The 27,764-nt window shown below is 41.9% G+C and overlaps 1 protein-coding gene across 5 annotated transcripts in view; it reads right to left on the reverse strand.

Moving 5' to 3' along the window:
* The window catches only part of epc1 (enhancer of polycomb homolog 1), a 181,661-nt gene that overhangs the window by 94,497 nt on the left and 59,400 nt on the right, over positions 1 to 27,764 (reverse strand). For 2 of the 5 annotated variants that reach the window (XR_004415995.1, XM_033045415.1), the window contains exon 1: positions 17,192 to 17,775. The exons of 2 other annotated variants lie outside the window; for them this stretch is intronic. Coding sequence is in view for 2 of the 3 variants with exons in the window: in XM_033045415.1 (XP_032901306.1) it covers positions 17,192 to 17,344 (153 nt within the window). In the remaining variant the exon portion in view is untranslated. Of the gene's footprint in view, positions 1 to 17,191; positions 17,776 to 27,764 lie in introns of those variants that run through there. One more of the 5 variants, XM_033045407.1, reaches the window with a different exon arrangement.

Below are 27,764 nucleotides of genomic sequence, written 5' to 3' on the forward strand. Positions count from 1 at the left end.
AAACAAAACATCATTCACACATTGAACATTTAATTCAAAAGTAAAATACCACGAAAATAGAAAAACTTAAAATAATTAGTCCCAGCCATCTAAGCATAGAAATAAAAAGTTCTACACAGGTATTCTATAATTATTTGGATGATTTTTAAAAGTGGAAGTACACAGATATAGCAAAACTTTACAAGAATCAATCTTGCTTATGTTTTCTGCACGGCATTGAAGGCAATTTCATCTTCCTACACAGCACAAGTGTAATCTTCCCAGAGAAATGTGCATTTGCAACAAGATTTCAATGTGTTTGTACTCGCATCAACTTTGCGATGTAGATCAAATTTTTTTTTTACTTTCCCAACAATTTGCTATATATGTTTGCTTACTTTCTCATTTCTAATACCTGATCAGTGAAGTCTCTCTCACGATTAACATTCATTAGTGTCACATCATTTACAAACATTTCCGCTTTCCCATTTCTTCTTACCAAACTGTATAATAGCACATCCATTTTCTCCAGAGAAGCTGTCTGACCTAGTATTTTGTGTCTAACATTCGTATAATTTCACACTTCACCATATTGTAGGCTTATAGTAAACTCCTGGTTTTCTAGTCTTTCATGTAACAATTACAAATTTGCACAAGTCCGACTTTTAAACAATTTCTTTTATTTGAATTGTTTCTACTCCTCCAATGTGCATACATCTGCTTGATGGAAGTCATTATGGTCCAAAGGGTCTCTTTCTGTGGCATTACAAGGATAAGACATACTGCCTTCTTTTTCTTTATCGGGTACCTTTAATAACAAATTGGTTTTACACTTGAATCACCAAAGACAGAAAAGGAATAAGCTTAGAACATAGAACAGTACAGCACATGAACAAGCCCTTTGGTCCATAATGTCTGTGCCAAACATGATGCCAAGACCAATTCTTATCTGACTGCACATAATCCACAATCCTCCTTTCTCTGCAAGATGTTTTATCATCATATGCCCCAGATAGAACAATGAAATTCTTACTTGCACAACAGAATATGTAAACATAGTACACTGTAGCATATCCAAAAGTCTCTTAAATGACACCTTTGTATCTGCCTCAACCACCACCCCACCCCTGGCAGCAGGTTCCAGGCACTCAAACATGTAAAAACTGTAAAAATCATGCATCGCATATCTCCTTTAACCTTTGCCCTTCACCTTAAAACTGTGTCCTCTAGTATTTAACCTTTTTTTTCCTAGAAAGATTCCGATGGTCTATCCTATCTATGCCTCTCATAATTTTATGTACGTCTAACAGGTCTCAACGCAACAGCTGACATTCCAGATTGCAAATATATTAAACTTTCCAATGTCCAATACCAAACTTGTAAAAAGTCAATTGAGTGCCTACAAATTGATTAACACTCCATTATTTTTTTTATTCTCAGCTCAAAAACAAATTGCCAGTTGAGATCTTGGCTTCTGAATTCATGCAGATTAATTTATTTTGTGGTATGTTAGCTGTTGACCTCAGAATTGTATTCATTACTCTGATCAAAAATGTCCATAATTTGATGTTCACACACCACCATTTTTAATTTCGAACACACACCAACATATTTTCTGTCCTTTACCAGTTTCGAAATAAAAGTTTTACTCGATGATTACCAACAACAGCACTAGAAGGCACCAGGGTTAACCAGTTAGCTCACATTCTATGCACAAGATTAGCTACAAAAATTATACAGCTTGCTGACATTGACTTTAAATACATGTGCCAATGTCACTTTAATGGTTTTCTTCAACAAATCTAAGTTGCTTTTGTTTTGTTTATCCATCCATAGCCAATAGCTTTATTACACCTTGTGTTTTAAATACTTCATCCCTCAAATATATTTTAAACTAAGGTTATGAAGAAGGGTCGGCGACCTAAAATGTCACCCATTCCTTCTCTCCCGAGATGCTGCTTGGCATAATGTGGTTTTTTGCTCTTCTATTCTCACAATTTGTATGAAATTTCAAGATGTAGCATATAATTGTGGGTCTAGTATGATCCCCTTTTTACATTGCAGTAAAAAGTGTCCAAAAACCATTAATTATTTGTCTGGGCGGATTGAATTGAATTTCCTTTATTGTCATTCAAACCTAAATTTGAACAAAATGACGTACCATGCAGTCATGACAGAAAAAAGCAACAAAACACACAATGAACACAATTTAACACAAACACCCATCGCAGTGAATCTCCAGGCACCTCCTCACTGTGATGGAAAGCAAAAAGTCTTATCTCTTCCTTGCTCGTTCTCCCGCTGCATTGAGGCTCTCGATGTTGAAACCCCCGCGGGGTGATGGAAAATACCGCGGCCGATTTTAAATTACGCGAAAGGACCGATTCATACTATGCGATTCGGGGCAGGCGAAGCTGCTGTTGCGGGAGCTCCCGAAAATCGGTCACCAACCAGGGACCTGCGAGCTCCCAATGTTACAGTCCACGGGGCGTGTGGCCGACGCCTCTGAAACTCCAAAAATCGAGTCGCAGCCACAGCGCCACCACAGCCAGGTCCACAGGATCTGCCAATGGAGCCCCAAGGTCGATTCCAGTCAGAGGCCGCCAGCTCCATATTAGGCCTCAGCGCTAACGGAGACACGACAAGGAAAAGGCCGCATCAAGATAAAAAAAAAGACCCCCCGCCCCCTCCTCACACTAAAACATACATCTAACAAGACCAAAATAAACCAAAAAGGAAAGACAGACGGACTGCAGGCGAGCCGCAGCTGCTTGGGCAGCGCCACCATTTCCGGAATGATCTACTAATCAAGCACTAGTATAATTAAAATTTCTAGAATTAAATCACAGTAAACATACTGATGCTACAAGGTATACTTCTGACAATTCTACAAATCCTTTCATGATTGGATAACACACAAAGCTCAGAATGGGAATGAAGAGCTACAGAAATATTAACAGAAAAGGAGGGAACTGGTCTAATGTCAAATCTATTTGTTATTATTCAGAGTGTTATAAGCAATGGGTAGAAAGCAGAAGAGGAAAAAACCAGAGGTTGAACCAGACCTGCACATTATACTACCATCACCTCTGAAGTTCACACTTGCTGCACGTAGCACGTTTTCATCTACTGCACAGCTCTCACCCGGCTATACTGATATCAAACTGCTCCAAATGTAAATCTTAAATAAAATCTTGGACATTGACCCAAAATTTGACATCTTTTTTTTTCCCTTCACAGATGTTGCTTGACCTGCTGAGTACTTTCAAACAGTTTATTATTGGCTCCAGATTTCAGCACCTGCAGTCTCTCATTTCCCCAGGAAATACATCAATCTGAAACATACAATTTCTCTATTTGCCCAAACCCACTGAGCATTTAGTTTAGTTTATTGTAATGTGTACCAAGGTACAGTGAAAAGCTTCTGTTGTGTGTTATCGAGTCAGCAAAAAGATAATACATGATTACAATTGATCCATTTACAGTGTATAAGGGAATATGATAAGGGAATAACATTTAATGCAAGGTAAAGCCAGCAAAGTCCGATCAAGGATAGTCCAAGGGTCATCAAAGAGGTAGATAGTAGTCAAGCACTGCTCTCTGGTTGTGGTAGGATGATTCAGTTGCCTGATAACAGCTGGAAAGATACTATCCTCGAATCTGGTGGTGTGGATTTTCATACTAAACCTTTTGCCTGACGGGAGAGGGGAGTAGAGAGAGTGGCCAGGGCTGGGCTGCATCCACAATTCGCTGTAATTTCATGCGGTCTGGGATCAAGCTGTTCCCAAACCAAGCTGTGATGCACTCTGATAAAATGCTTTCTACGGTGCATCGATAGAAGTCGGTGAGAGTTGTAGGGGGACATGCCAAACTTCCTAAGCCTTCCAAGGAAGTAGAGGTGTTGGTGGGGTTTCTTGGTCGTTGCTTCAATATGGATGGTCAGGAGAATTTGTTGGTGATATTGACATAGGAATTTGAAGTTTTCAACCATCTCTACTTCCGCACCGTCAATGCAAACTGGGGTATGTGTATCGCTTTCCTTCCTGAAGTCGATTACTATCTCCTTTGCCTTGATTTAAGAACCAAGCAAGTTCTCCTTTAAGAACCAAGAGAATTAGTCGATAGTATAGGCTTTGAGCCCGTTCACCAAGATCATGTCCTTTTACCTCTATACCATTTTTCTGCATGATCCCCCAGATCCCTTGATTTTATTTATATCCATATATATTTATTATTTTGAATGAGATCAGTGACAACTACCACAACCACTGGGAGTGAAAAATCCAAAAGATTAACAGGCATGAGACAGGAAAAAACTGAAAAAAAGAGATGGGGGTCCAGGGGGCATTGCCCCGGTAGAATTCCAAGGGGCAACGCTCCTGGCGGGGGTAAAAGGGGGCAGCGCCTCTTCTATGCAGATTTTTTTTGATAATTGGACCTTGAAATGCCACTGTTTTCTTGCCCGTAATTTCTCGCAGGGTCTTCCCCACTCACAGGGAACCCCACTGCTCATACTCACAGGGACTCCCGCTCTGCTCACCAGGGTTCACACACACACACCCTTTACTTGCTTTAAAACGCATATTGACATCGACACGGCCCAGGCCCTGCAACCACGCCCCAGCCTTTCCCAGCCTAGTGCCCACTCTCCGCTGCCCTCCCCCGGGGCCACCATTATCTGCGCTAACAGCCCCGGCGCCACGCTCTACAAGGCTGCGCCTTGTCCCGCCCCTGGACACCTCCCTCCTCCAATCATCACGCTGAATCATCACGTCCCCCTCCCCCCACTGCCTGCTGACCGACGTCCCTCTCGTCCAATCGATCATCAGTCTCGCGGAAATCCATTTATAGAGATTTAGATTTTTTTAGACCTGATTAACTACCTTTTGAGTGCAGATATTTTTTCTCATCTTGGCCTAAATGGTCCAAAATATTACAACAACATAAACTGATTCTTAATCTCCACACTCAACCTGTAAAACCATTCAAGAATTAAAAAACATTTCAATAAGATCGCCCCTTATTCCTCCAAACTTTGATGAATGGGTCCAAGTTTTACCCATCTTATCTCAAGATGCACTCTTACCAAGGCCAAGTTCAATTCCAGCATGTTTGGTTCCAATTCCAACTCTGATAACTCCTGTTCCAGGTGAAGCTATTTTATCCACAAGATGTGTGTTATCATCGATAGACACAGGGTCAGCAGTTTCACTCAAGTTTTCATACCGGCTCTGTTCCTCTCCCACCAAGTTTCATTCATGATTAATACAAATCTATCAATCTATTTATAAGTAAGTAAAAATCGGAGGCTTAGTTCAACAATGGTTCCCCACATTCATTTCAAAAGTCCAAATGACCGTGCCTAATCTCTACTATTCCTTTGATCTCACCCTCAATTTAGCTTCAAAATAAACATACCACCAATGACAATGTTTTACTTTCGATGTTCTGAAGGGTCTCGACCCGAAATGTCACCCATTCCTTCTCTCCGGAGATGCTGCCTGAGTTACTCCAGCATTTTGTGTCTACATTCAGATTTAATGACTGCCTCTTGCACTGCTAGTCAAATTCTATTCTGTATCTACAGCTCATCCAAAACATTGAAATGTTATTTTGTGCATCATACATGAATGCTTTTAAAATCTCAACTCTGATCACATTCACAGAACAAAATTCTGGTCGTCTTCACAATATTTGCCATGGCATGAAATTCTCAATCTCTGCAATTTGCACCAAATTATGCATCAATGCATAATCCTCAATTGCAAAGTCACAAACTTTGTTGCATGCCATCAGACCATGCTGCATCCCACCAATTGCAAATCAGACAGCCATTAACGTATAATCAACAACTACATTTTAATCAACATAATTTTAATCAAATTAATCAAAATATAATCAAATTATAATCAACAACTACATCTGAAGAAGGGTTTCGGCCTGAAACGTTGCCTATTTCCTTCGCTCCATAGATGCTGCTGCACCCGCTGAATTTCTCCAGCATTTTTGTGTAACTACATTTTAAATCTCTTGTAATGGCATAATCGGGAAGTGTTCTAAGCATTTCTTTGCCTTATAATCTGGCCATTCAGCTGCAATAATTAACGTGAAGCAATTAACACATCATGCTGATTTTTTCAATTTTTCAGTTCAGTAATACAAATCTTTTAAACCTAAAAATTAACATAGCTTAACTCCACTTCCTGAGTTTTCTTTTAAATGCACTGATCAGCTTGTATTGCCTATAAGCACATCTTTAATGTCCATATGCACATTAGAATTCTTCCTGAATAGGATGATCATGATTAAAATGTCAGATGGCAGAAGGCTGGGGGGGGGGGGGGGGGGGGGGGGGGGGGGGGGGGAGGAGAGAAGAAGAGATTGGTTTTCACATTCTTTGCAGGAATATGTCTCCTGAAATATTACCTCAATTACTTGTTTCTAAAGAATTGTAACTGCTGTAATGCAGAAAACATACCAATAATTTTCCATACAGTAAATTCCCACAAACTGCAGTGATTGATAATGGCTTGATCATCGACTTTAATGATTTCGATAGAGCGAAAACCTCTCATGACACCAGTTAACTGTGAAGCTCTTCATTGGAATGGTACACCAGGATCATTACAGATCACCCAAAATGAACAGCTCTCACTATTTACCACCCATATTTTACAGCAGAAGCAAAATATATTTTATTCATGTTCTCACACTAATTGCATCTGTTCATTCATTGACCAAGCCAGGCTGCAGAAAATAGCAACAGACTGTTTAGTAGGAATGGGAAAGGAAACATGTGACAATAGGAATTCAGATTGAAGAGCAAGGCAATACATTTAGGGAGGGCGAACCAGATAAGGGTATAAACAACAAATGGTGGGTTACCAAGTATTGAGGAACAGATGGACCAGGGATTCGTGTTTTAGCAGACCACTGAAACAAACAGGGCAGGTAGCCAAGGCAATTCACAAGACAGAAAAGATCAATTATCTCTCTCCAACTGTCCCCATTAATTTATTTTACTTTGAGAATCATTACAACATTCCACTTGGCAGTCCTGGTCTCATATCCTCACCTTCTCCGCAAACCCCCCCCCCCCCCCCCCCCCCCCATATCTGTTCTGATCAAAAGTCTTAACTCAGTTTTTCTTTCCCTGGGAGGTTTCCAGAGCCCGAAACGGTTCCCCCTCTCACAACCAGCAACACCCCTGGTTTTGTTATTGAGGACAAACATTTTAATTATGGTTCCCCACCCCCACTCAAATCAGAGTCACCAATGCACTTAAAATGTCTGAACTACTCAGTAGCTCAGGCTGCATCTGTGGGAGGAGAAACAATTAATGTTTTAGGTCAAAGATTATTTGTCAGAACTTGGAAAGAGAAAATCAGTTTGTTAATTTAGGATAGGCTGGGGTAGGCTGAAGTCTCTGACAGAATAGATCTAGGGCGACTATGAGGATAAACTATAAAGAGATAAATTTTTTCTGATTTTATTATAGTAACGGTTTTAATTATGATTCCTCCATGCTCAAATCAACAAGTAAATCATGGAGTACTTAACTGCACACATATATCCCAAGTCACTAAAATTACTGTTGAGCATTGCTTTACGATTGTAAAACAAAACACACAGAAAATGCAGGAGACTTATCGGAATTATTTACAAATTAGACAAAGTCGAGAAGGATTTCTTGATGGGAAATTGTATTGGGATTTTTGTTTGGAGTGTAATTGGTAAAGGGTCTGTGGACAGGGTATACTTGGATATTTAGAAAGACTGATAAAAGCTGACATAAATGATTAGTGTGTAAAATTGTGTAAAAGCACGATTGGCCTGGTTTGAAATTCAAGAGTCAAGAGTGTTTTATTGTCATATGTCCCAGATAGACCAATTAAATTCTTACTTGCTGCAGAACAGAATATGCAAACATGGTATGATATGATAAACGAGAGAAAAGAAAAGTTCAGCGCATATATATATATGCACACACACACATATATATATATATATATATATATACACACACTACATGCATACATACACTACATATACACACACACACACACACACACAAAAACAGTGTAACAACAATAATAATAATAATAATAATAATAGTCTATTGTAGTTCAGAGCCTATATGAGGTTGTAGTGTTTAATAGCCTGATGGCTTGCAGGGAACAAGCTGATCCTGAACCTGGGCGTTATCTTCTTCCCGATGGCAGTGGTGAAATGAGTGTGAGGGCAGGATGGTGTGGGTCTCTGATGATGTTGGCTGCCTTTTTGAGGCAGCGACTCCGATAAATTCCTTCGATGGTGGGGAGGTCAGAGCCGGTGATGGACTGGGCAGTGTTCACAACTTTTTGCAGTCTTTTCCACTCTCGGCCGAACCAGACAATGATGCAACCAGTCAATATGCTCTCTACTCTGCACCTGTAGAAGTTCAAGAGAATCCTCTGACATACTGAATCTCCGCAATCTTCTCAGGTAGTAGAAGTGAGCTTGGTAACCAGCTTGGATGGGATGATGGTATTGAAAGACGAGCTGTTGTCAATAAACAACAGCCTGACGCAAGTGTTTTTATTGTCCAAGTAGTTCAGTGCAGAGTGGAGAGCCAGTGAGATTGCATCCTCCGTTGACCTGCTGTGACAGTAGGCAAACTGTATTTGGCCGAGGTTCTTGTTGAGGTAGGAGTTGATATGCGCCATAACCAACCTCTGAAAGCACTTCATCACCACGGACGTTAGTGCCACAGGTCGATAGCCGTTGAAGCATGTCACCTTACTCTTCTTGTGCACCGGTATTATTGATGCCTTCTTAAAGCAGGTGGGAAACTCAGACCTCAGTAGTGAGAGGTTGAAAATGTCCGCAAAAACTCCAGCCAGTTGGTCTGCGAAGATTTTCAGAACACAAAAGGTATACCATTAGGTCCAGGCACTTCAGGGAGTGATGCTACACTGTCGCTTGAGATGCCTCCTGGTTTTGCCTTGTCGGAAGTGATGGCATTCAAACCCTGCCACAGTTGCCGAACATTTGACCCATCCTCCAGTTTTGAGCGGAAGTCCCTTTTGGCCTTTTTGATGGCCATGTCAAGGTCATATCTGGGCTCCTTATGGACCTCTGCGTCACCAGACCTGAATGCCCGGGATCTGGTCTTCAGAAGAATGCGGATTTCCTGATTCATCCAAGGCTTCCACACAGTCCTCCACACATTTCCTTATGAAGTCTGTGACTGTGGCAAATTCATTCAGATCCGTTGCCGAGTCTTTGAACATTGATGGTAGGGAGAGGGAGTCGTAGTCCCCAGCGCTTCAGTCTGACTTGTAGTCCTGCCCGCCGGGGAGGCCTCCACCATGGAGGCCTCCCCGGTGTTTCCAGGCATAGTACTCACTGTTCCTGCAATCCTCCACCAGATCGGGGATTCCCCTGCAATCAGGAATTCCCTTACAGTCAGCAGCTCCGATGCTGCTGGTAGATCACAATAGCGCTATTGCGTTTAAATGCATTAGCAGCTTGTCAGTTGCATCGGTGGTTTCTGCTGTTTCTTTTATACAGGTAAACTGAGAACTACTATATTTGATGATTTTCCATTGTGCTGCTGGCAACATGTCGCCACAGACAGGCACCATGTTTGTGTTGGCTGTCCGGAATAAATGGGTCTTTTTTTGGAGTGGCAGATGGTTAACTAGAGGCACACCACAGGGAGTGTTTATCACAAAATGCTGGAGTAACTCAGCAAAACGGGCAGCATCTCTGGAGAGAGTTGGATGGTAAATTGTGAAGGAGATGCAATGAAGCTTCAAGATGATTTAGATAACAACATTTGTTGAGGGAAAGTAATGGTCAAAGTTTTGGTTCAAGACACTGCAGCATGACCCAATATCGTGACCAGAAACGTTGACTGTTTATATATTACTAGACTAAGTGGGACCCGTTGGGTCCCAGCTTCACACGGGAGGGCTGGTCCCCCAACACAATATTCCACCTGTCCACCAATTCCAAGATTGCTGGCCAGTGTGGGGGGGAGGGGGGGGGGGGACTTCTCCTCCAAAAAATATGACCTGACCGACCGAATTCCTTGAGCAGTTTGTTTCTTGGCTTACTCTTGTCCTTACTTTCTACATTTGCAAGTTTGCTTTCGTGAGATATCTTTCATAGGGCCTCAAAGGAAGCAACCACTAATACCCAAAATCTCCAGAGGTGAAATAAGATAAGCACCAGAATCCAGGATATAACCAGGACAAGCCACATCCCATTTATCTGTGAAAGTGGAAACCAATCTGCCTCTTCACCACAACACAACTGGAAAAGGTTGCATGTTGATTAATGCGCGATCTTTGGGTCCATTACAGTACTTCTGCTTGTAGGTACATTTTTTCCATTTGCTACATCTATATAATTAAACGTCAAAACGTGACCACTTCGTGTTTGCACTGTATATTGATTTTAGAAAAAACGCGACCACTTACGGCTGTGATTTTTGGCCACCTTACTCAGAGTCCCCCTCCAGCTCAGGGCCAGAGGATTTTTCCCCATCGATGAAAAATAAGACTTATTAATGTTTAAAAAATGTTGAGATTCTCTCTCCTGTCAATCACGCCATGAAGGCCATGGCCCTTCCGGTGGGAGGGGGAGGAGCTATAAAAGCCGGACGTGTGGGCGTGGCCCAGTCTCTGCAAGATGGGGGAGGGAGAGGGTCACGACTCGGTCTGAGCTGGAAATCTACAGAACACTGAGAATAATGACCCGTAAGTGCCCTTTATGTGTATTTAAACTATGCCTTTTGCAACTGTGTGCCTACTGTAATTGTGCGCCTTTTGCAACTGTAAAAAAAGATGAAAATGTCTAAAATTGATCGTCCATCCTCTCCCCCTTCTCTCTCAGTCTCTCGCCTGTTTTCGGCAGAATTTCTGGCAGTTTCTTGCCAGGCTTGAGTTACTGAGCTGCCAGGCCTGAGTGACTGAGCTGCCAGCCCAAGAATCCATTCGGCCCACAATGTCCATACTAGCCCTCTGGAAACCTGTCCCTTAAGCCCACAACATAAACGCTAGCACTCCAGAAAGCCCCCCCTCCCCCCCCCCCCACACTGGCCAGCAATCTTGGAATTGGTGGACAGGTGGAATATTGTGTTGGGGGACCAGCCCTCCCGTGTGAAGCTAGGACCCAACGGGTCCCACTTAGTCTAGTAATATATACATTTCTGCACAAATGTAACCTCTGCAAATTCAAGTATTTCCAAAATTGTTGCTCGGAATGATCCATCTCCATAAAATTAATGTGTAGGAAGGAACTGCAAATGCTGGTTTACATTGAAGATAGACACACAAAGTTGGAGTAACTCAGCAGGACAGGCAACATCTCTGGATAGAAGGACTGGGTGACGTTTCGGGTCTAAAGTCTGAAGAAGAGTCTTGACCCGAAACGTCGCCCATTCCTTCTGTCCAGAGATGCTGCCTGTCCTGCTGAGTTACTCCAGCATTTTGTGTTATCTGCCATAAAATTAATACCATTGACAGAAATGTTTAAAGATAACATTTCAGCCACTTGTATGGTTTAACAGAGCAACCAACAAACAACAAATTGATTTTTTTAAATTGAGATAATGCCCGACATCTCAACTTATTTTAAATATGGACTTTGGCTAATGACTTGGATGAACATAAATTGAATCCTACAAGAGGTAAGATGTGTAAAAGAGTAGAACAATATCTCAAGAGGATCTACATAATTGTATTTAATAAATATTTTATTTCTGCAAAAAGATCCAATCGTTCAAAATACTTAATTTAAATGTACAGATTTCAAATTGATTTTCATATTAAAAAAAATAATAATTAACCAAATGAAGAAGGCATGGGATTGGACAGAAGCATACAAAACCCATATGGGCTGAATGGGCAGCATTGAAGAGGGTTTTTCTTCTTGACTGAGAAAATAGAATTAGGGGCCACTGTTTAAAACAGAGATGAGACAAAATGTATCCTTATAAAGGGCTGAGCGCCTTTGGAACCTCCAAGGGTAGTGAAAGTAACATTTTTGAATATTTCTAAAGCAGAAATAGATCTATACTTGATCAGCAAAGGTTACTGCAGGAATACCAGAATATGCCATTGAGTTTACACAATCAGATCTGTCGCAGAGCAGACTTGAGAAACTGAGTGGCTTACACTGGATCCAAATGTTTAATGTTCACATGTTTAATGTCTATAATTCTTCTCTTCCAAAAACAGATATTTTTTGAAATTTCTATTACATTTCTCATTTTTAGTTATTCTTAAACTAATGATTCATTTAAACAACATTTTCATTTGTGATGTTTCCAGTTTTCATTAGCACAAATAACTAATCATTAGAAAACTAGCACCAGAAACTAAACAGATTTCTCACTATTAGAATCCCCTATAGGCTGCTGTGTTGGTATTATTTTGCATAAGACTGAAGAATAACAATTTGAATCAAAATATTCAGGCATCACTGTTACATTGGGCATAAATGAATTTAATGAAAGCCCAAATTGAACCTCATTGCTTAATGAACTATGCATAATTTGACTATAAATACACAAACATGTTGCAATGTCCTTGGACAGTTGGGGTCATGAAACATGTTCCTCACATTCTACTTAACATAGACAGTGTTCAAGTTTATAGTAATCTTTTCCAAAGCATATGCATGCGTTAAAAAATACAAACACGACAACCATTGACACATATGTACACTTATTAGTAAAAATAATAAATAAGTATTTAAAAAGAATGTTGCATTTCTTGGAATTACATTTTGCTTCACCGGTGTTCTCTGTTGGAATTAAGTTATTTTATCGCACAAGGCCAGAGGGTAGCAGAGTGAAAAGGTGGTTGGCAGGGTGGGATGTGTCCTGCTTGATGTTTGTGGCCCGGCGCAAGCATCGGGCCCTATATATATCATCCAAGGAGGGCAGTTGAGCGTTTGCAATGCTCTGTGCAGTTTTTATAACTCTCTGAAGCGCCCTCCTCTCAGCCACAGTGCAGCTAGCAAACCACACCAGGATGCCATAGGAGAGGATACTTTCCACGGCGCATCGGTAGAAGGACAGCAGCAGCGGCTGTGTACACACATATATATATATACACACACACACACACACGTGTGTGTGTGTGTGTGTGTATGTATGTATATGCGTGTGTGTATATATATATACACACACACACATATATATATACACACATGTATGCATGTATATGTGTGTGTGTATATATGTACGCATGTGTGTATATATGTGTGTGTGTGTATATATATATATATATACACACACAGTCAAAGTGAATTTAAAAAAAAATATATATATATATATATTTTTTTTTTAAATTCACTTTGACTTCCTTAAGTGACCCTTACATCTCTTTTCCCCCCCCCATATATAAACATCTCGTATTTTTAATTGGCAGTAGACATAAATGCTGGAGAAACTCAGCGGGTGCAGCAGCATCTATGGAGCAAAGGAAATATGCAACGTTTCGGGCCGAAACCCTTCTTCAGACCTTCTTCTTGCATTTTTAATTATTTGGCTTCATCTGCAACAGTGGAGTACTGGACTTAGAAAACAGCCCAACATGTTATATCCATTTATTTCTGGACATAAAGGCATATATTAATATTTTCATAATCAATTCAAGCAAGTACGTTTAGCTCATCTTAATTAACATACTTAAATGTGAACTTCATAGCGTGGATTTATTTGGTAGTTTCCTACAAAAGAACAGTATCGGGGGGGAAAAGATGTAAGGAGCACTTAAGGAGGGCAAAGTGAATTTTAAAATAAATAAATAAATGGATATCCACACACACACACACACACAGATAGATGAAGAGACAGACAGACAGACAGAGAGATAGAGAGACAACAGAAGAATAGAGATAAAGAGACACAGATACAGACATAGAAAAGAGAATACAGACAGGAGACAGATAGATACATAGATATACATAGAAGACAGAGATAATAGAGAAAGAGAATAGATATAATATAAACACGTATACATACATACATATATATATAAACACGTATACATATATATATATATATATATAAACACATATACATATATTTATATATATATATATAAACACATATACATATATATAAACACATATACATACACACACACGTATATATACACACATACATATACGCACATATATACATGCATACATGTGTGTATATATACACACACGCGTGTATATATACATACTCACGAATATACATACATATATACGTACACACACAAATACATATATACACAGATACATACACACACAGATACATACAGACATATACATACATACACACATACATGTACATATACACATATATACATACACATATATATATATACACACACACACACACACACATATACACTCACAATTACTTTTAAAAGGCCTTTGAACAGGCATTGATAGGATCGTAAGGGCCTATTTCGGTGATGTACAATTCTATAAGTCCTGAAAATGTTAATATCATCTTTCAATGTTAGTCCATTCTGTTATGCAATATATTGGCAAGCAATTTCAATCATTCTTTGAATTGGTGGTATCATACTTGACCAAGTCAGAAGGTCGTGGGTTTTCTTGTCTCATTTCAGAAACCCAACATATTTTCATCAATGTCCAATGTGATCACCACTGTATTACAGTGCTGCAGATGCCATCTCTAAATTCTAACTGTCCTGACGGGTAACTTGATTTACTTGGTACCTTTTATGACTTCACTATTAACTGTGAAGAAGGGTCTCGACCGAAACGTTGCCTATTTCCTTCGCTCCATAGATGCTGCCTCACCCGCTGAGTTTCTCCAGCATTTTTGTCTACCTTCACTATTAACCAAAGAACTTTATAGCCAAAGGCCTCACACAAAATGTTGATAATAGATCAACTTTTCTGGCCTTTTCAAAATACTCCCACAGGATACTTTATCCAAGAGAGCAGACAGAGCTCAAATTTAACATCTCATCTGAAAGGCAAAATCAGGGTACTGATTCCCACACCTAAACATGACTGCAGTAGCATCCAACCTGCGTCTAAATTGGAATAATGGATTTTAAAGTGTGTTGCCACTCAAATCTGCACATTCTCTGTGTAGATGTCAAAGATCCTGTGAGATTTTTTTGCAAAATAATCAAAAAGTACAAACATTTTAAGTTTGCTATTTGTTTAACCGGAGAACAGATCATCAGATTGAAATACACATCAACTCAGTCTGCTCAAATTCTCAGCATATTCGATTTCAGATGCTAATGCAAACAGGCATGGATAGATTTTGGAGAAGCTAAAATACAAAAAAACATATCCCATTTACATAAAACCAAAGCTGATTAATATCAAAGAACATATGCAACTCCCAGGGCATTGATTAAAATACATCTCCAGCAGAAGGTCCATTTCTACATGATCCACATATTTCCGACATTTCAGATTGAATGTATCCACGCTACGTTTTAAAATAGTTATTCTCTTAACATGGGTCATTAAAACTGCGTATCATTTATATTCCAAATTGGTACACATTGATCTAGATTCAATCCTCACTTCCAGTATTATGGAGTTTGAACTTTCTCCATGTCACTACACGCCTTTCCCCCTGCCTCACAAATTGGTTGGCTAATTGACCACTGTTAATTGCCCTGAGCGTATAGAACCTGAGGGAATTAAGGCCAATCTGGAGTTAGAGTAGGATTATGTAAACATGCACTTGATAGTAAGGTAGAAGGCAGTGGAGGCCAATTCACTGGATGTATTTGAGAGAGTTAGGTATAGCTCATAGGGCTATCGAAATCAAGGGATATGGGGAGAAAACAGGAATGGGGTATCAGCCATGATCATATTGAATGGCAGTGCTGGCTCGAAGGGTCGAATGGCTTATTCCTGCACCTATTTTCTATGTTTCTATGGGTAAACACAAACTCAGTTCAGTTTCAGCGGCCCAAAGGGCCTGTTTCTGTGCTATATCTCTTCACAATGCCATAGGCTGTGGCAAATTCACAGGCTGTTTTGGTAACACGGTTATCTGAATAATGGTAATGGGATTGAGTTTAAGAAATTCACAACAGTGTAGTTGAAAAGAATGATTAGTGCTGAAGATAAATTTTTACACAAACGCTAAGTGGGGAAAAGTTAGAAATGGGCAAGTTGTACAACACTTTAGGGATATTCTAGCAATTGGATAATTTAAACGTTAGTTTAGAAATTAGTATTCAATCATAACAATGCTGAGATACTGTTTGGAACTCACTAACATTTTCAAACTGTTAAGTCTTCTGAAATCCAAAGAAACATTGTTGGGATCAGTACAAATTTACATTCCCTAGTAATGTTTGGAAAAATACTTTATTTAACTGTAAAACTAATTGCCAGTTAAAACCATCGATGTAGGACAACTGTACTTATTCACTAATGTGAAGAAATTGCAATACAAACTTCAGTGAGCTTCTCTCTCCCTCAGCATACACTGATATACAACAGCAGCGTGCCACTAAAGTTGGCATCATTCGCGCACGTGTTGAGATACAAACAATATTCATCTGCAAACCCAAACAGCTTGCAAAAAAAAAATCACTTATATCGCCACATGAAATTAATGCCAGTTAAAAGCAGTAACGGACATACAGTTCGCATATATTGGAGCAGAGGACAGGGAGCAGCACAGCCCCCTGAACTGACTTGTGTTGATGTTGCTGAGCGCCTGCCTGGACCCGCGTTCGCTAGCGCCACCCCGCTGCTCAGAGCCGCCACTGCCGCTCCGGCCCAACCCATAGACACGGAGAAACACAACAAAATGGCTGCTCCTGGCGGATCACGTGACCATTTCTACTCCGGGGGAGGTGTGAATAATAAAACAATGTCTCCCTCCTCGCTCCCCGACCATGAAATAAAAAATAAATCACATCCCGTCAAGGCGCCTGTGACGAGGGGCGGCGTGCGGGGCCCGAGCAGGCCAGGCCGCCCCATCTGTCGAGGCAGGGCGAGGAATGGGGGAGTGTGTGGGTGGTTCCGGGGCCGCCTGCGTTTCCGCGGCCCGGCCCCATGTTTGGGAGGAAGCGAGCGAGAGCCGTGTAATGGCGGCCGCGCAAGCTGCGCACATACACACAGCACACAACCCCGGACATCACAAACCGCCCGGTGGCTTTTGGAGGATAATAAAACACACACAAAAAGACAAGACACAAGCACGACCTACCGATTCTTCCTCTTTCTCCATCCCCGTGGGCATCTGGGGCACGGCGCGGTTGATTGAGGCATATTCGTGCAGATCCGGCAAGTCCTCGCACCGGTACACGGGCAGGGGTTTCGATGCATCGAGCGCCCTTGCCCGAAACGACAGTTTGCTCATTATTCTCGCTCTCCCTCGATTTGTGTGCCCGTATTCGCGGCGAATTACAAACCCAAACACCACCGCGGGAGGGAGGAGGAGGAGGGGGTGGTGGTGGGGAAAGGGGAAGGGAGAGGGGAGGGGGAGGGGGGGGTTCGGTGATGGTGGAAGGAAATATATAAATATATATATAAGATGCGCTTTTTTTTCAACAGCCGATGAAATGTTGACGCCTGTACCCAGCAAAACGTGCACGGAGCCGCCCGGAACCTATCATGGATGAGAGTCTGAAGATCCTAGTTCCATTCCGTGAAGAGAAATCGGGGTTTGAAGCGGAAGAAAGGCGTGTTTTTGCCGCCGGTCCGTTTGGGTTCCTTTTGTCGGCTTCAATACGCCATGGCCAACATGGCGGTCATTAAAGTCCAGCCATCCCACAATGCACAGAGGCGGGGAGGACGGGGCTCGGCCCCGCTGCGTTGCGCGCGCACCCGCGCCAGGCAGTCAACCGCCAGCCCGCTCGCGACGCGATCCGTCACCTCCACCGGCTGCAGCCGCTCACTCAATCGCCTCATCCACCCGCGGACCATCCAGTCGCCCTCAACCGGCGACGACGGCGGACCTGGGCCCCACGCCGCCCATTTGCACAGCACAACACCTGACAGGGCTCGGAGGAGGTCGCTGCCACTCCGCCTTTTGCACAGCGACGACGACAAGAGGTTGCTCACAACGCCGTCTTTTTGCACAGCGACGGAGCTCACCCACTCCGCCTTTTGCACGTTACAAGCACAACGGTGGCAGCAACGACAACGGCGGAGGTCGCTCCCAGTCCCACCGCCGCTTTTTGCAGCACGACGGAGCTTGCCCCACACCGCCTTTTGCACAACACAAGCACCGCTGGGCGCCCGGGGAATGTTGAAAACTTTTTTCTGCCCCCCCCCCCCCCCCGCGCTTTTATTCAAATTCGGATAGCAGGTCGTCGGCGGGAGATGGGGTGGTTACCCAAAACAAAAACATATGATGGACACAAAAATGCTGGAGCTCCTGCACTAACTTCAAACACAATCTCAAGTAGCCCCGAAATTTGCACCACTCTTAACTTTAATTCAACTACGCCACAACATGGACGCCCTCAGTTATAGCAAGTTTTTGCCAGCAGCTGTTGCAACCAGCGCCCTCTACAAACCTCGCGGAGAAGCGGCTTCGTTTTTTTTAAGAGAGCAAAAAAAAAGTATAGGTCCGTTGGGAAAAGGGGAAGTGTCACATGTCTTTTACAATCATATCTACAGTTTAAACCTCAATGGGCAGGTTGTAATATGACACAGTCGTTGCGCAATCCACGAGTAAACAATCGCAAAGGCTTGTTATTTGCACTGATGAGTGAGCGTTTCAATCCACACCATAACAAGACAAACCTGGCAGCATGGGTACCAACTTGTTTATATTTTGTATTTCCAAACCTGTACTAAATTGATCCAAAATGTATTCTCAATGGGATTCTTATTTTATGCAAATTTGCCCAGCAATTTCTAAGAGAATAAGTCATTAATAATATTTCTGAAGAAGGGTCTCAACCCGAAACGTTGCCCATTTCCTTCGCTCCATAGATGCTGCTTCACCCGCTGAGTTTCTACAGCATTTTTGTCTACCTTTGATTTTCCAGCTTCTACAGTTTCTTCTTAAACAATAATATTTTATGGTATTTGTTAATGATTACTATAGTAAGTATGTATTCCATTAATTATATGTAGCATTTGGAATATTATTCAATGGGATTAAATAATTATAGCAAGAGTAGGAGTGCAACGTGATACGGGTAGAAAATAAATGACTTAGGACTTGAGAAATCAGCTTTACGTAAAACAGTACAGCACAGAACAGGCCCTTCAGCCCACAATGCTTTCACCAAACATGATGCCAAGATAAACTGATCTCATCTACTTGTTCATGGTCCATTTCCCTCTATTCAATGCACTTGAATGAATTATACTTTATTATCACGTGACGTGTCACAGTGAGATTCTTTGTTTTGCATACCCAAAGATGCAAAGAGTCACCACATATAGGGAGCTGACAAAGTTACAAAGTATTCCATTTAGTCACCAATGACACCCCCACGCCGGGTTCCCCTTTGTTCTCGATGGAGGGTTCCCCTTTGTTATGAGGGTCCAACCTCCGGCACTCACTTGCATGTGCCTATCCAAATGACTCCTCCACCATCCCGGCAATGCATTACAGGCCCCCACCACTGTGAAAATCATCTCCATTAAACTTTCTCCCTCTCACCTTATACCTATTAGATCGTGGGCCGAGGTGCTTTTTCGTTTCATTTCGTGACCCAAATCACGTATTTATAACATATTGTGTAAAAATATTTTAGAAATCATACCTGAAACTTGTCAAGACCAAAACCTGCACATTTTAAAAATATTAAAAACTCAAATTTTCCGAGTAGTAATTGTCCAATTAATGCACGTATGACATTGAGTCGGACGGCAATTGACCAATCACGCTCTATGTTTCATGGTAGCTACACTGGGATCATGGCTGCCTCCTAATTATATCAAAACAATAGCAAGGTTTCGAAGGAATAAAGGTAATGCTAACCTTGCTGATAAGTTTGTTTTACAACTGATTTATCGTAAAGTTATGATGTGAACTGTTAAATTAAAATGTAGAGCTAGGGTTAGGATTAGGGTCAGTTAGTAGGTCGGTCGGGCTGTCTGCCCGCCGGTGGATGCTGCGGTGGGTCGGTCGGGCTGTTGGTAGGTGCTGCGAGGGGTCGGTCAGGCTTGTCGGTAGGCCAGTGGGTGCTGTGAGGGGTCGTTCGGGCTGTCGGCCGGCCGGTGTTGCAGCGAGCATGCGGACAGACAGAGCCGGTGCTATGGGGGTGCTGAAGGCGGCCCGGACGGCATGCAGGGCAGTGCTGCTCCACACCATCATTACCATGATGATCCAGAAGGGAATGTTGGCCGAGGTGGACGCGCTGAGCGGCCACACGTACGGAGCCCGCAGCCAGTCACAAAGCCGCTCCAGCTCCAGTTGTGGGCAGCTCTGGAAGGGGGGGAGAGTTAGGGTTAGGCATTTTCCTCTCAGTGGAAGATGCCTTAGCCGTCTCCCAGCCTGGCACTGCCCCAGGCCCACTATGGCCGTGGCCCCCACTCTGCCCACTGGCAGTCAGTGGGGTTCGGTAAACGGGGGAATGCACAATATATATAGTATAATATGATTTAATAGACCACAGCACAGAATTAGGCTCCCCATAGAGTAATATAAGTATTGAGCTCTAGATGGCGCTTACATTTTCTATCTAATTTTCTAATTAGCTTAATTAGTGTGCAACATTTGACACTATGACGAATTATGAAATCCATCTCAATTATATTTTATCTAAATCTGTGCCAAATTTCAAGTAAATACCAGACATGGGTCACAAAAGTTAAATTCTCTATACATTTTCGATGTTCGGCCCACAGCATATATGCCCTCTTGTGATGGACATTTGCATCCTTGTAAAAACGTTATGGCTGTCTACCCTCTCTATGCCTCTCATAATTTTATATACTTCTATCAAGTCTACCATCAACCTCTGGCATTATGGAGAAAATAATCCAAGTCTATCTGTATTTTAAACCCTCTAATCGCGGCTGCCTCGGCTCTGACCTGCGAGGCTCCAGCCTCGGCTTTTCCGTCGGCCGCAGGCTCCGTTGACTCCACTGACCGCGAGGCTCTGGCCTAGGCTTTTGCGCAGCCCGTCGGGAGGCGTCTGCCGCAGCAGCCTGCTGGCAGGTGCAAGGGCCTTAGGATGAGTACCAAAAATTCCCTCTTTAAAATACATTGCTGATCAGTTGTATTTCGTAGTTGACTTCACAATCGAAAATTTGGAGCATCCACTTTGTTGTATCAATGATTCTGAACAGATTAAATACAACTTTTAGTCTGATCTGGAACATATCAATTTGACAATTATTGGTTTCAGCTACATTTTAGGTTTATTGCTGTGCGGTGTTTCTGGTGAAGAATGACAACACAATTTAAAAAAATGTGATAGTTTGATATCACATACCATTGCACACTTTGTGCTCCAGAGAACATACCAAAATCTAATACATTGGAATAAAAACAGCTATTTAACAAAAAGGGTTTTGTTTGAGATTAAGAAATGAATAAATCAGGAAGATATGATAATAAAGATAGGATTATTGCTTAAAATGTATTTTTAGAAACATAGAAAATAGGTGCAGGAGGAGGCCATCCGTCTCTTCGAGCCAGCACCGCCATTCATTGTGATCATGGCTGATCGTCCCCAATCAATAACCCGTGCCTGCCTTCTCCCCATATCCCTTGATTCCACTAGCCCCTAGAGCTCTATCTAACTCTATAGAGTTAAATAAAGTTTTATTTTACCTGCTGCAATATTTTGTGTGCAGCAAATCTTTCTTAAAAGTCTTATCTGATTATTCAACGCGTGATTAAATGAATTGTCAAAACAGTTCAGGAACCACGATCAGTATATGAAGTGATTTTGACGACTCACATGTTACACAATGTCACTTCAGAAATTAAAGCAAGATGATAATGTCCTGATACAATTAACCAATTGTGAAATGTGTATACAGGTACATTTTTAACTGACTGGTACAGTTCTGATCACCACAATACAGGAAGAATGTGTTGTCATTAGTGATTTACCAAGATGTGGCCTGGAATGTGGACAAGGACCTTTGTTATAAGGAGAGACCGGATAGGCTAGTTTTGTTTGCACTGTTAGCTTTCACTCCAACTTTATAAATCTTATTTGAGGACAAGACATTGTGACCACTGCCCAGTCCATCACCGGCCCTGACCTCCCCATCATCGAAGGGATTTATCAGAGTCGCTGCCTCAAAAAGGCAGCCAACGTCATCAGAGACCGACACCATCCTGGCCACACACTCATTGCACCACTGCCATCGGGAAGAAGGTACAGGGGCCTGAAAATTGTAACGTCCAGGTTCAGGAATAGCTGCTTCCCTTCAGACATCAGGCTATTAAACACAACAACGAATAAGTTCTGAACTACAACAGACTATTATTATCATTGCACTATAATTGTTTGTTTATTGAGTATGTGTATATGTGTGCATATATCCAACACTGAACTTTTTTTCTCTCGTTTATGTACTACTTACATATTCTGTTGTGCTGCAGCAAGTAAGAATTTCATTGTTCTATCTGGTACATATGACAATAAAACACTCTCGAGTCTTGACTCTTGAACTTTTCGCTGTATCTCGGTACAAGGGACAATAAACTAATGAGAGTGCCATCACAAGTATTACTATTTAATCATCCATTATTTCTAAACAACTTTATCCTTCTTCACACTATGTACGGTATTTTATGACATTTGTGCTATAAATCTATCTATTTTAATAACTACACAAACCTTTGTGCCAATTACACGATTAATGTACAAAAAGTTACTGAGCAGCTTCAGATCACAATCAGACATTTAGTATTTCATGTGCAGATGCTCTGGCGAAGAGGTGGAAATCCAGCAGCTGATTTTTACATCACAAGTCACCAGAAACAAGTGAGATAAACCCTTTTTATTAGAAAATGTTAATCTGTGGTTGAAACTGCTGATTGAAATTATATGTTTTTATATGCAATGTGTGCATGTTGTCCCTTGAGTCTGAAATAAAGTTTATTATTATTATTGAAAGAAAAGGTGTTGTTTTGTATTGAACTTCACTGACTTAGTTTGAATAGCCCTATAGAATCTTTTACATGGACTTTATATTTAATACCATCAGTCTAGTTTTGCATGTGATAGAAAGTAAGTATTTTTAATAAAGCAGTTTAGCTTAAGTATTATATGTCAGCATTTTATCTGAGAGTTCCAGATAAAATTGGGTCACAATTATTATTATTTTACAGTATTATGGATGAGGTTTTCCTAATCCTTTTGGAAACTAGTCCTTAAAAGAGGTATTACCTACCAAGCAGATTATTTCATTTCATATAGATCGCTGCAAAATGTTATGCTCAGAATTCAAAAACCATCAACAATAGTCATCCTCTCGCCACATACAGTAATAATGAAAAAGCTCCACTTTTCTGTCCCCCACCATCTCCTCCCCATCTTATGGCACTTTCCCATTAAACTACAGGAGTTATCAACCCTCTCCTTTTACCTCCTCCCTTCCACCATTTGAGAACCCAAATAGCCCTTCTAAATTAAACAACAATCAACTTGCATTTCTTACTACATTTGCCAGGGCTCTCGCTTAACTTTTTTCCCCTGTTGCCAGCCGGGCAACCTTGGCAGCTTTTTAGGTTGCCAAATGACAGTTTAGGTGGTCATTTAAGATGGCTTGCATGACGCGTGCTCGGACGAAGTGCGAAGTTACCAGTCGGAATTATGCTCAATGAAGCATTCACATATTAACCTGTGTCAATAAATCCTGGACCTTGATAACATATATGCTTAACCATGCACACTACAGATTGATGCAAGCATGTTTTCTGTGAAGGACCAAAAATTATCATGACATGGCCATAGCAAGGGTCGTTATTGCTATTGGTACATAAACACTCTCGCTTCCCACATAAATTATCCACAACAAAATATACAGGTTGCAAGGAATTTTCTAAAGGCATTTTATGATAATAGCTGTTAAAACTGACTATACCCATCTGACAGGTTAAACATTACACTAACTAACAAGAGATGGCCAAAGGACATAAATGCAGCAAATGTTTGGTAATATATTTAAAGGTGTCAAGACGCCACATTACCGGACATTCAGATTAGATGTTCAAAAAGGAACTGCAGATGCTGGAATATCGACGTTACACAAAATTGCTGGGGAAACTCAGCGGGTGCAGCAGCATCTATGGAACGAAGGAAATAGGCGACGTTTCGGGCCGAAACCCTTCTTCAGACTGATGGGGGGTGGGGGGGGGAGAAGGAAGGAAAAGGGGAGGAGGAGGAGGAGCCCGAGGGCGGGCGGATGGGAGGGTGGGAGGAGACAGCTGGAGGGTTAAGGAAGGGGAGGAGACAGCAAGGGCTAGCAAAATTGGGACAATAATGTCGACACTGCTCACATCTGCTGAAGTAATGCCTCCTTTAGAGTCAGAACAGATTTAAATAAACTAAAGCCATCATTGAGCTGACCATACTTCCCATTGAGCCATTTGTTATGTTTCAACATATCTTAGTGTCAAATTTCTGCCCAAAATCATCAGATCCAAAATGCAATGCCATAGATGTCAGGAGAACCTTGCGGGCATAATATATCAAGTACGCTGAGGAGAATAAAGCCCCATTCAAAAACAAATATTTCAGATAATCTAGTTCTTAAACTCAACTAACCATCAAAGCTGTCAAGAAAGTTGAATATGCTGGAGAGTTAGAAATATGTAAAACTCAAAAACAGAACATTTAAAGGTCTTATAAAATTACTTATAAATAATTAAATAAGTTTGGAAAACTCAATTTTTTTATTTTTTTTTAAGTTCTCTCATCTTTACTTAGGTTCCTCATAGCTTTTTCTCTGTATTTTACAAATTAACTATTTCAACCACACACCTGACCCTCCCTTTAGATGTAGATGTGGAAATGAATTTAGAAGGACGAGGGGAGACCTCATCGAAACTTACCAAATAGTGAAAGGCATGGATAGAGTGGATGTGGAGAGGATGTTTCCACTGGTGGGAGAGCCTAGAACCAGAGGGTATAGCCTCAGAATAAAAGGATGCAACTTTAGAATGGAATCAAGAGATATCGAGAAAAAGCAGGAACGGGTTTTGGATGATCTGCTACAATCATATTGAATGCCGATGCTTGCTTCGAGGGCCGAATGACCTACTCTTGCACCTATTTTCTATGTTTTTGTTTAATGGAGATGAGAAAGAATTGCTTTAGAGTGTGATGAATCTGTGGAATTCATTGCCACGGACAGCTGCGGAGGCCGTCATTGGTATTTTTAAGGCAGAGATTGACAGATGCTTGATTGGTGAAGGTATCAAGGTTTATGAGGAAAATGCAGGCAAATGGGGTTGAGAGGGAACGATAGATTAGCCATGATTGATTAACGGAGTACATTCGATGAGCCGAATGGCCTACTGCTCCTTTAACTAATGAACTAGCACAAATTCAGAAGACAAACGGCAGCATGTTTGCACTTTGACACTGGACTCCAAGGAGTCCAACTTTGGAGTGCGGTCTGGAAATCCACAAAGAAAAGCCAACATATTAAGTATTTCTACAGTTGTTCAGGAATGTCCAGCTTAGAACGAGAACCACTTACAGTTCAATGAAGAACTGCCAGCATTAAAGTATTTGGCTAATTAGGTAGTGACATGATACAATCATTAGGTCTCATGGTTTATTTGGGCAAATAGAATATTAGAATTGATAGAAATGATAGGCGTGTGATCCAAGCAAGTTATTTTTTTGCTTTAAAGTTCAGTTTCTTGCATTGCTCATTTGAGACGGTGCTCTGGTGGCTGGGGCGGCGTTCCGGCGTCGACCTGAATCCGGGGTTTGGCCACAGGCCAATGGACGACATCGTCGGGAGCTGGTGCCTGTTTTCCGGAGCTCCCGCGTCAACAGATGCGTCCGCTGGACTGGAGGGCGGCAGCTTCGACCACCCCGGGCCGCGGTGCTTGAACCGGCCCGTTCGCGGAGCTCGGTTTAGCCGCGGGACTGACTACTATCGCCCGGTGGGGTATCGCCTCAGCACAGAGGGAGAATGAGGAAGGAAGAGACAGTAACTTTAAGATTTTGCTCCATCACAGTGAGGAGGTGTCTGGTGAACTCACTGTGGTGCATGTTAATTTGTGTTTATTGTGTGTTCTGTTGTTTATTATTATATGTATGGCTGCAGGCAACGACATTTCGTTCAGACCGAAAGGTCTGAATGACAAATAAAGGATCTAATCTAATATTCCGCACATTTGACCCTCCGTTTAGATTTAGATGTGGAAATGTTAAGTTTTATTTTACATAGATCAAAATGTCATTTGGCAGCTACAAGTGATACCAAAAGAGTTTCGGTTTATTATTGTCACTTGTACTGAAGTACAGACACTCCCTGACTTACATAAGGGTTAGGTTCCATAAACCCTTATGCAAAGCAGATTTTACTCGTCAGAATCACCTTAAAATTCGGTGGAAACAAAGAATTGTAGGTGCTGGGTTTATTCACAAAATGACACAAAGTTGGAGTAACTCTGGGTCAGGCAGCATCTCTGGAGAACATGGATAGGTGATGTTTTGGGTTGGGACTCTTCTTCAGGCTGATTCTGTCTGCCAAGTTACTCCAGCACTTTGTGTCGTCTCACTTTAAAACTAGGCGCCAAAAACGCAGGACTGTACCAGCAAGCCCTTCTTCACCAGTTGCCGTACCGTCCAGTTGAAGTGGCTGTCATTACGGCTCCCGTTGTAGCCCCTGGCCAACAGCACTTTCTACGGGCCACCGACAGCCCATAGAAAGTGCTGCCGTTTCGGTCACCGTAAAGGCTCTCTCCCCTCTCACCAGCTGCCGCTTCTTCCTGTCTGCCATCGCTTTATCTGTTCCCCTCCTCCACCACCTCCTCCCGTCGCTTTGTCCACTCTCCCTCAGAGTCACTGACATATTCCAAGATGGAAGAGAAGGGAGTGGGAGAAAGAGGCAGGGGGGAAGTGAACAATGCATCGACTGACAAAGCAGTGGCAGCTAGTGAGAGGGAGGTGACCCCATGGTGACTGAGCACGTCCTGTCGAAAGCACTGTCGGTACAATGGTGTGGCAACTGGTGAAGAAGGGCTCGCTGGTGCACCCTGTGGAAGATGTCGGCGACTCGGCCGAGAATTGCTCTCCACCACCTCCCTGATTCTTGCTTGCCTTCCCAGTGTCACTGGAAGAGTAGCGTACATGGGTGACGCTTTTATATCTATGAAACAGATGGGAAGCTGGCACCATCCTCCCATTACGATAACACAGGTCATTCAGGAAACAGGACCACCTATTGTGAATTATTTACGCAAGTCCAAGCTTATGTAACACGCCTATTACGCAAGAAAACAAGATGTGTTTTGTGCTTTCCAGTAAAATAATATTGTGCATAAATACAATCGTCAAACTAAAGTACAATAGGTAGAGCAAAGGTGCAGATATTGAGTGCAGAATCGGCATCGCACAGCAATAAACCTAAAATGTAGCTGAAACCAATAATTGTCAAATTGATATGTTCCAGATCAGACTAAAAGTTGTATTTAATCTGTTCAGAATCATTGATACAACAAAGTGGATGCTCCAAATTTTCGATTGTGAAGTCAACTACGAAATACAACTGATCAGCAATGTATTTTAAAGAGGGAATTTTTGGTACTCATCCTAAGGCCCTTGCACCTGCCAGCAGGCTGCTGCGGCAGACGCCTCCCGACGGGCTGCGGAAAAGCCTAGGCCAGAGCC

The sequence above is a fragment of the Amblyraja radiata genome, chromosome 2 (genome assembly GCF_010909765.2).
Source record: "Amblyraja radiata isolate CabotCenter1 chromosome 2, sAmbRad1.1.pri, whole genome shotgun sequence".
NCBI classification, from domain to species: domain Eukaryota; kingdom Metazoa; phylum Chordata; class Chondrichthyes; order Rajiformes; family Rajidae; genus Amblyraja; species Amblyraja radiata.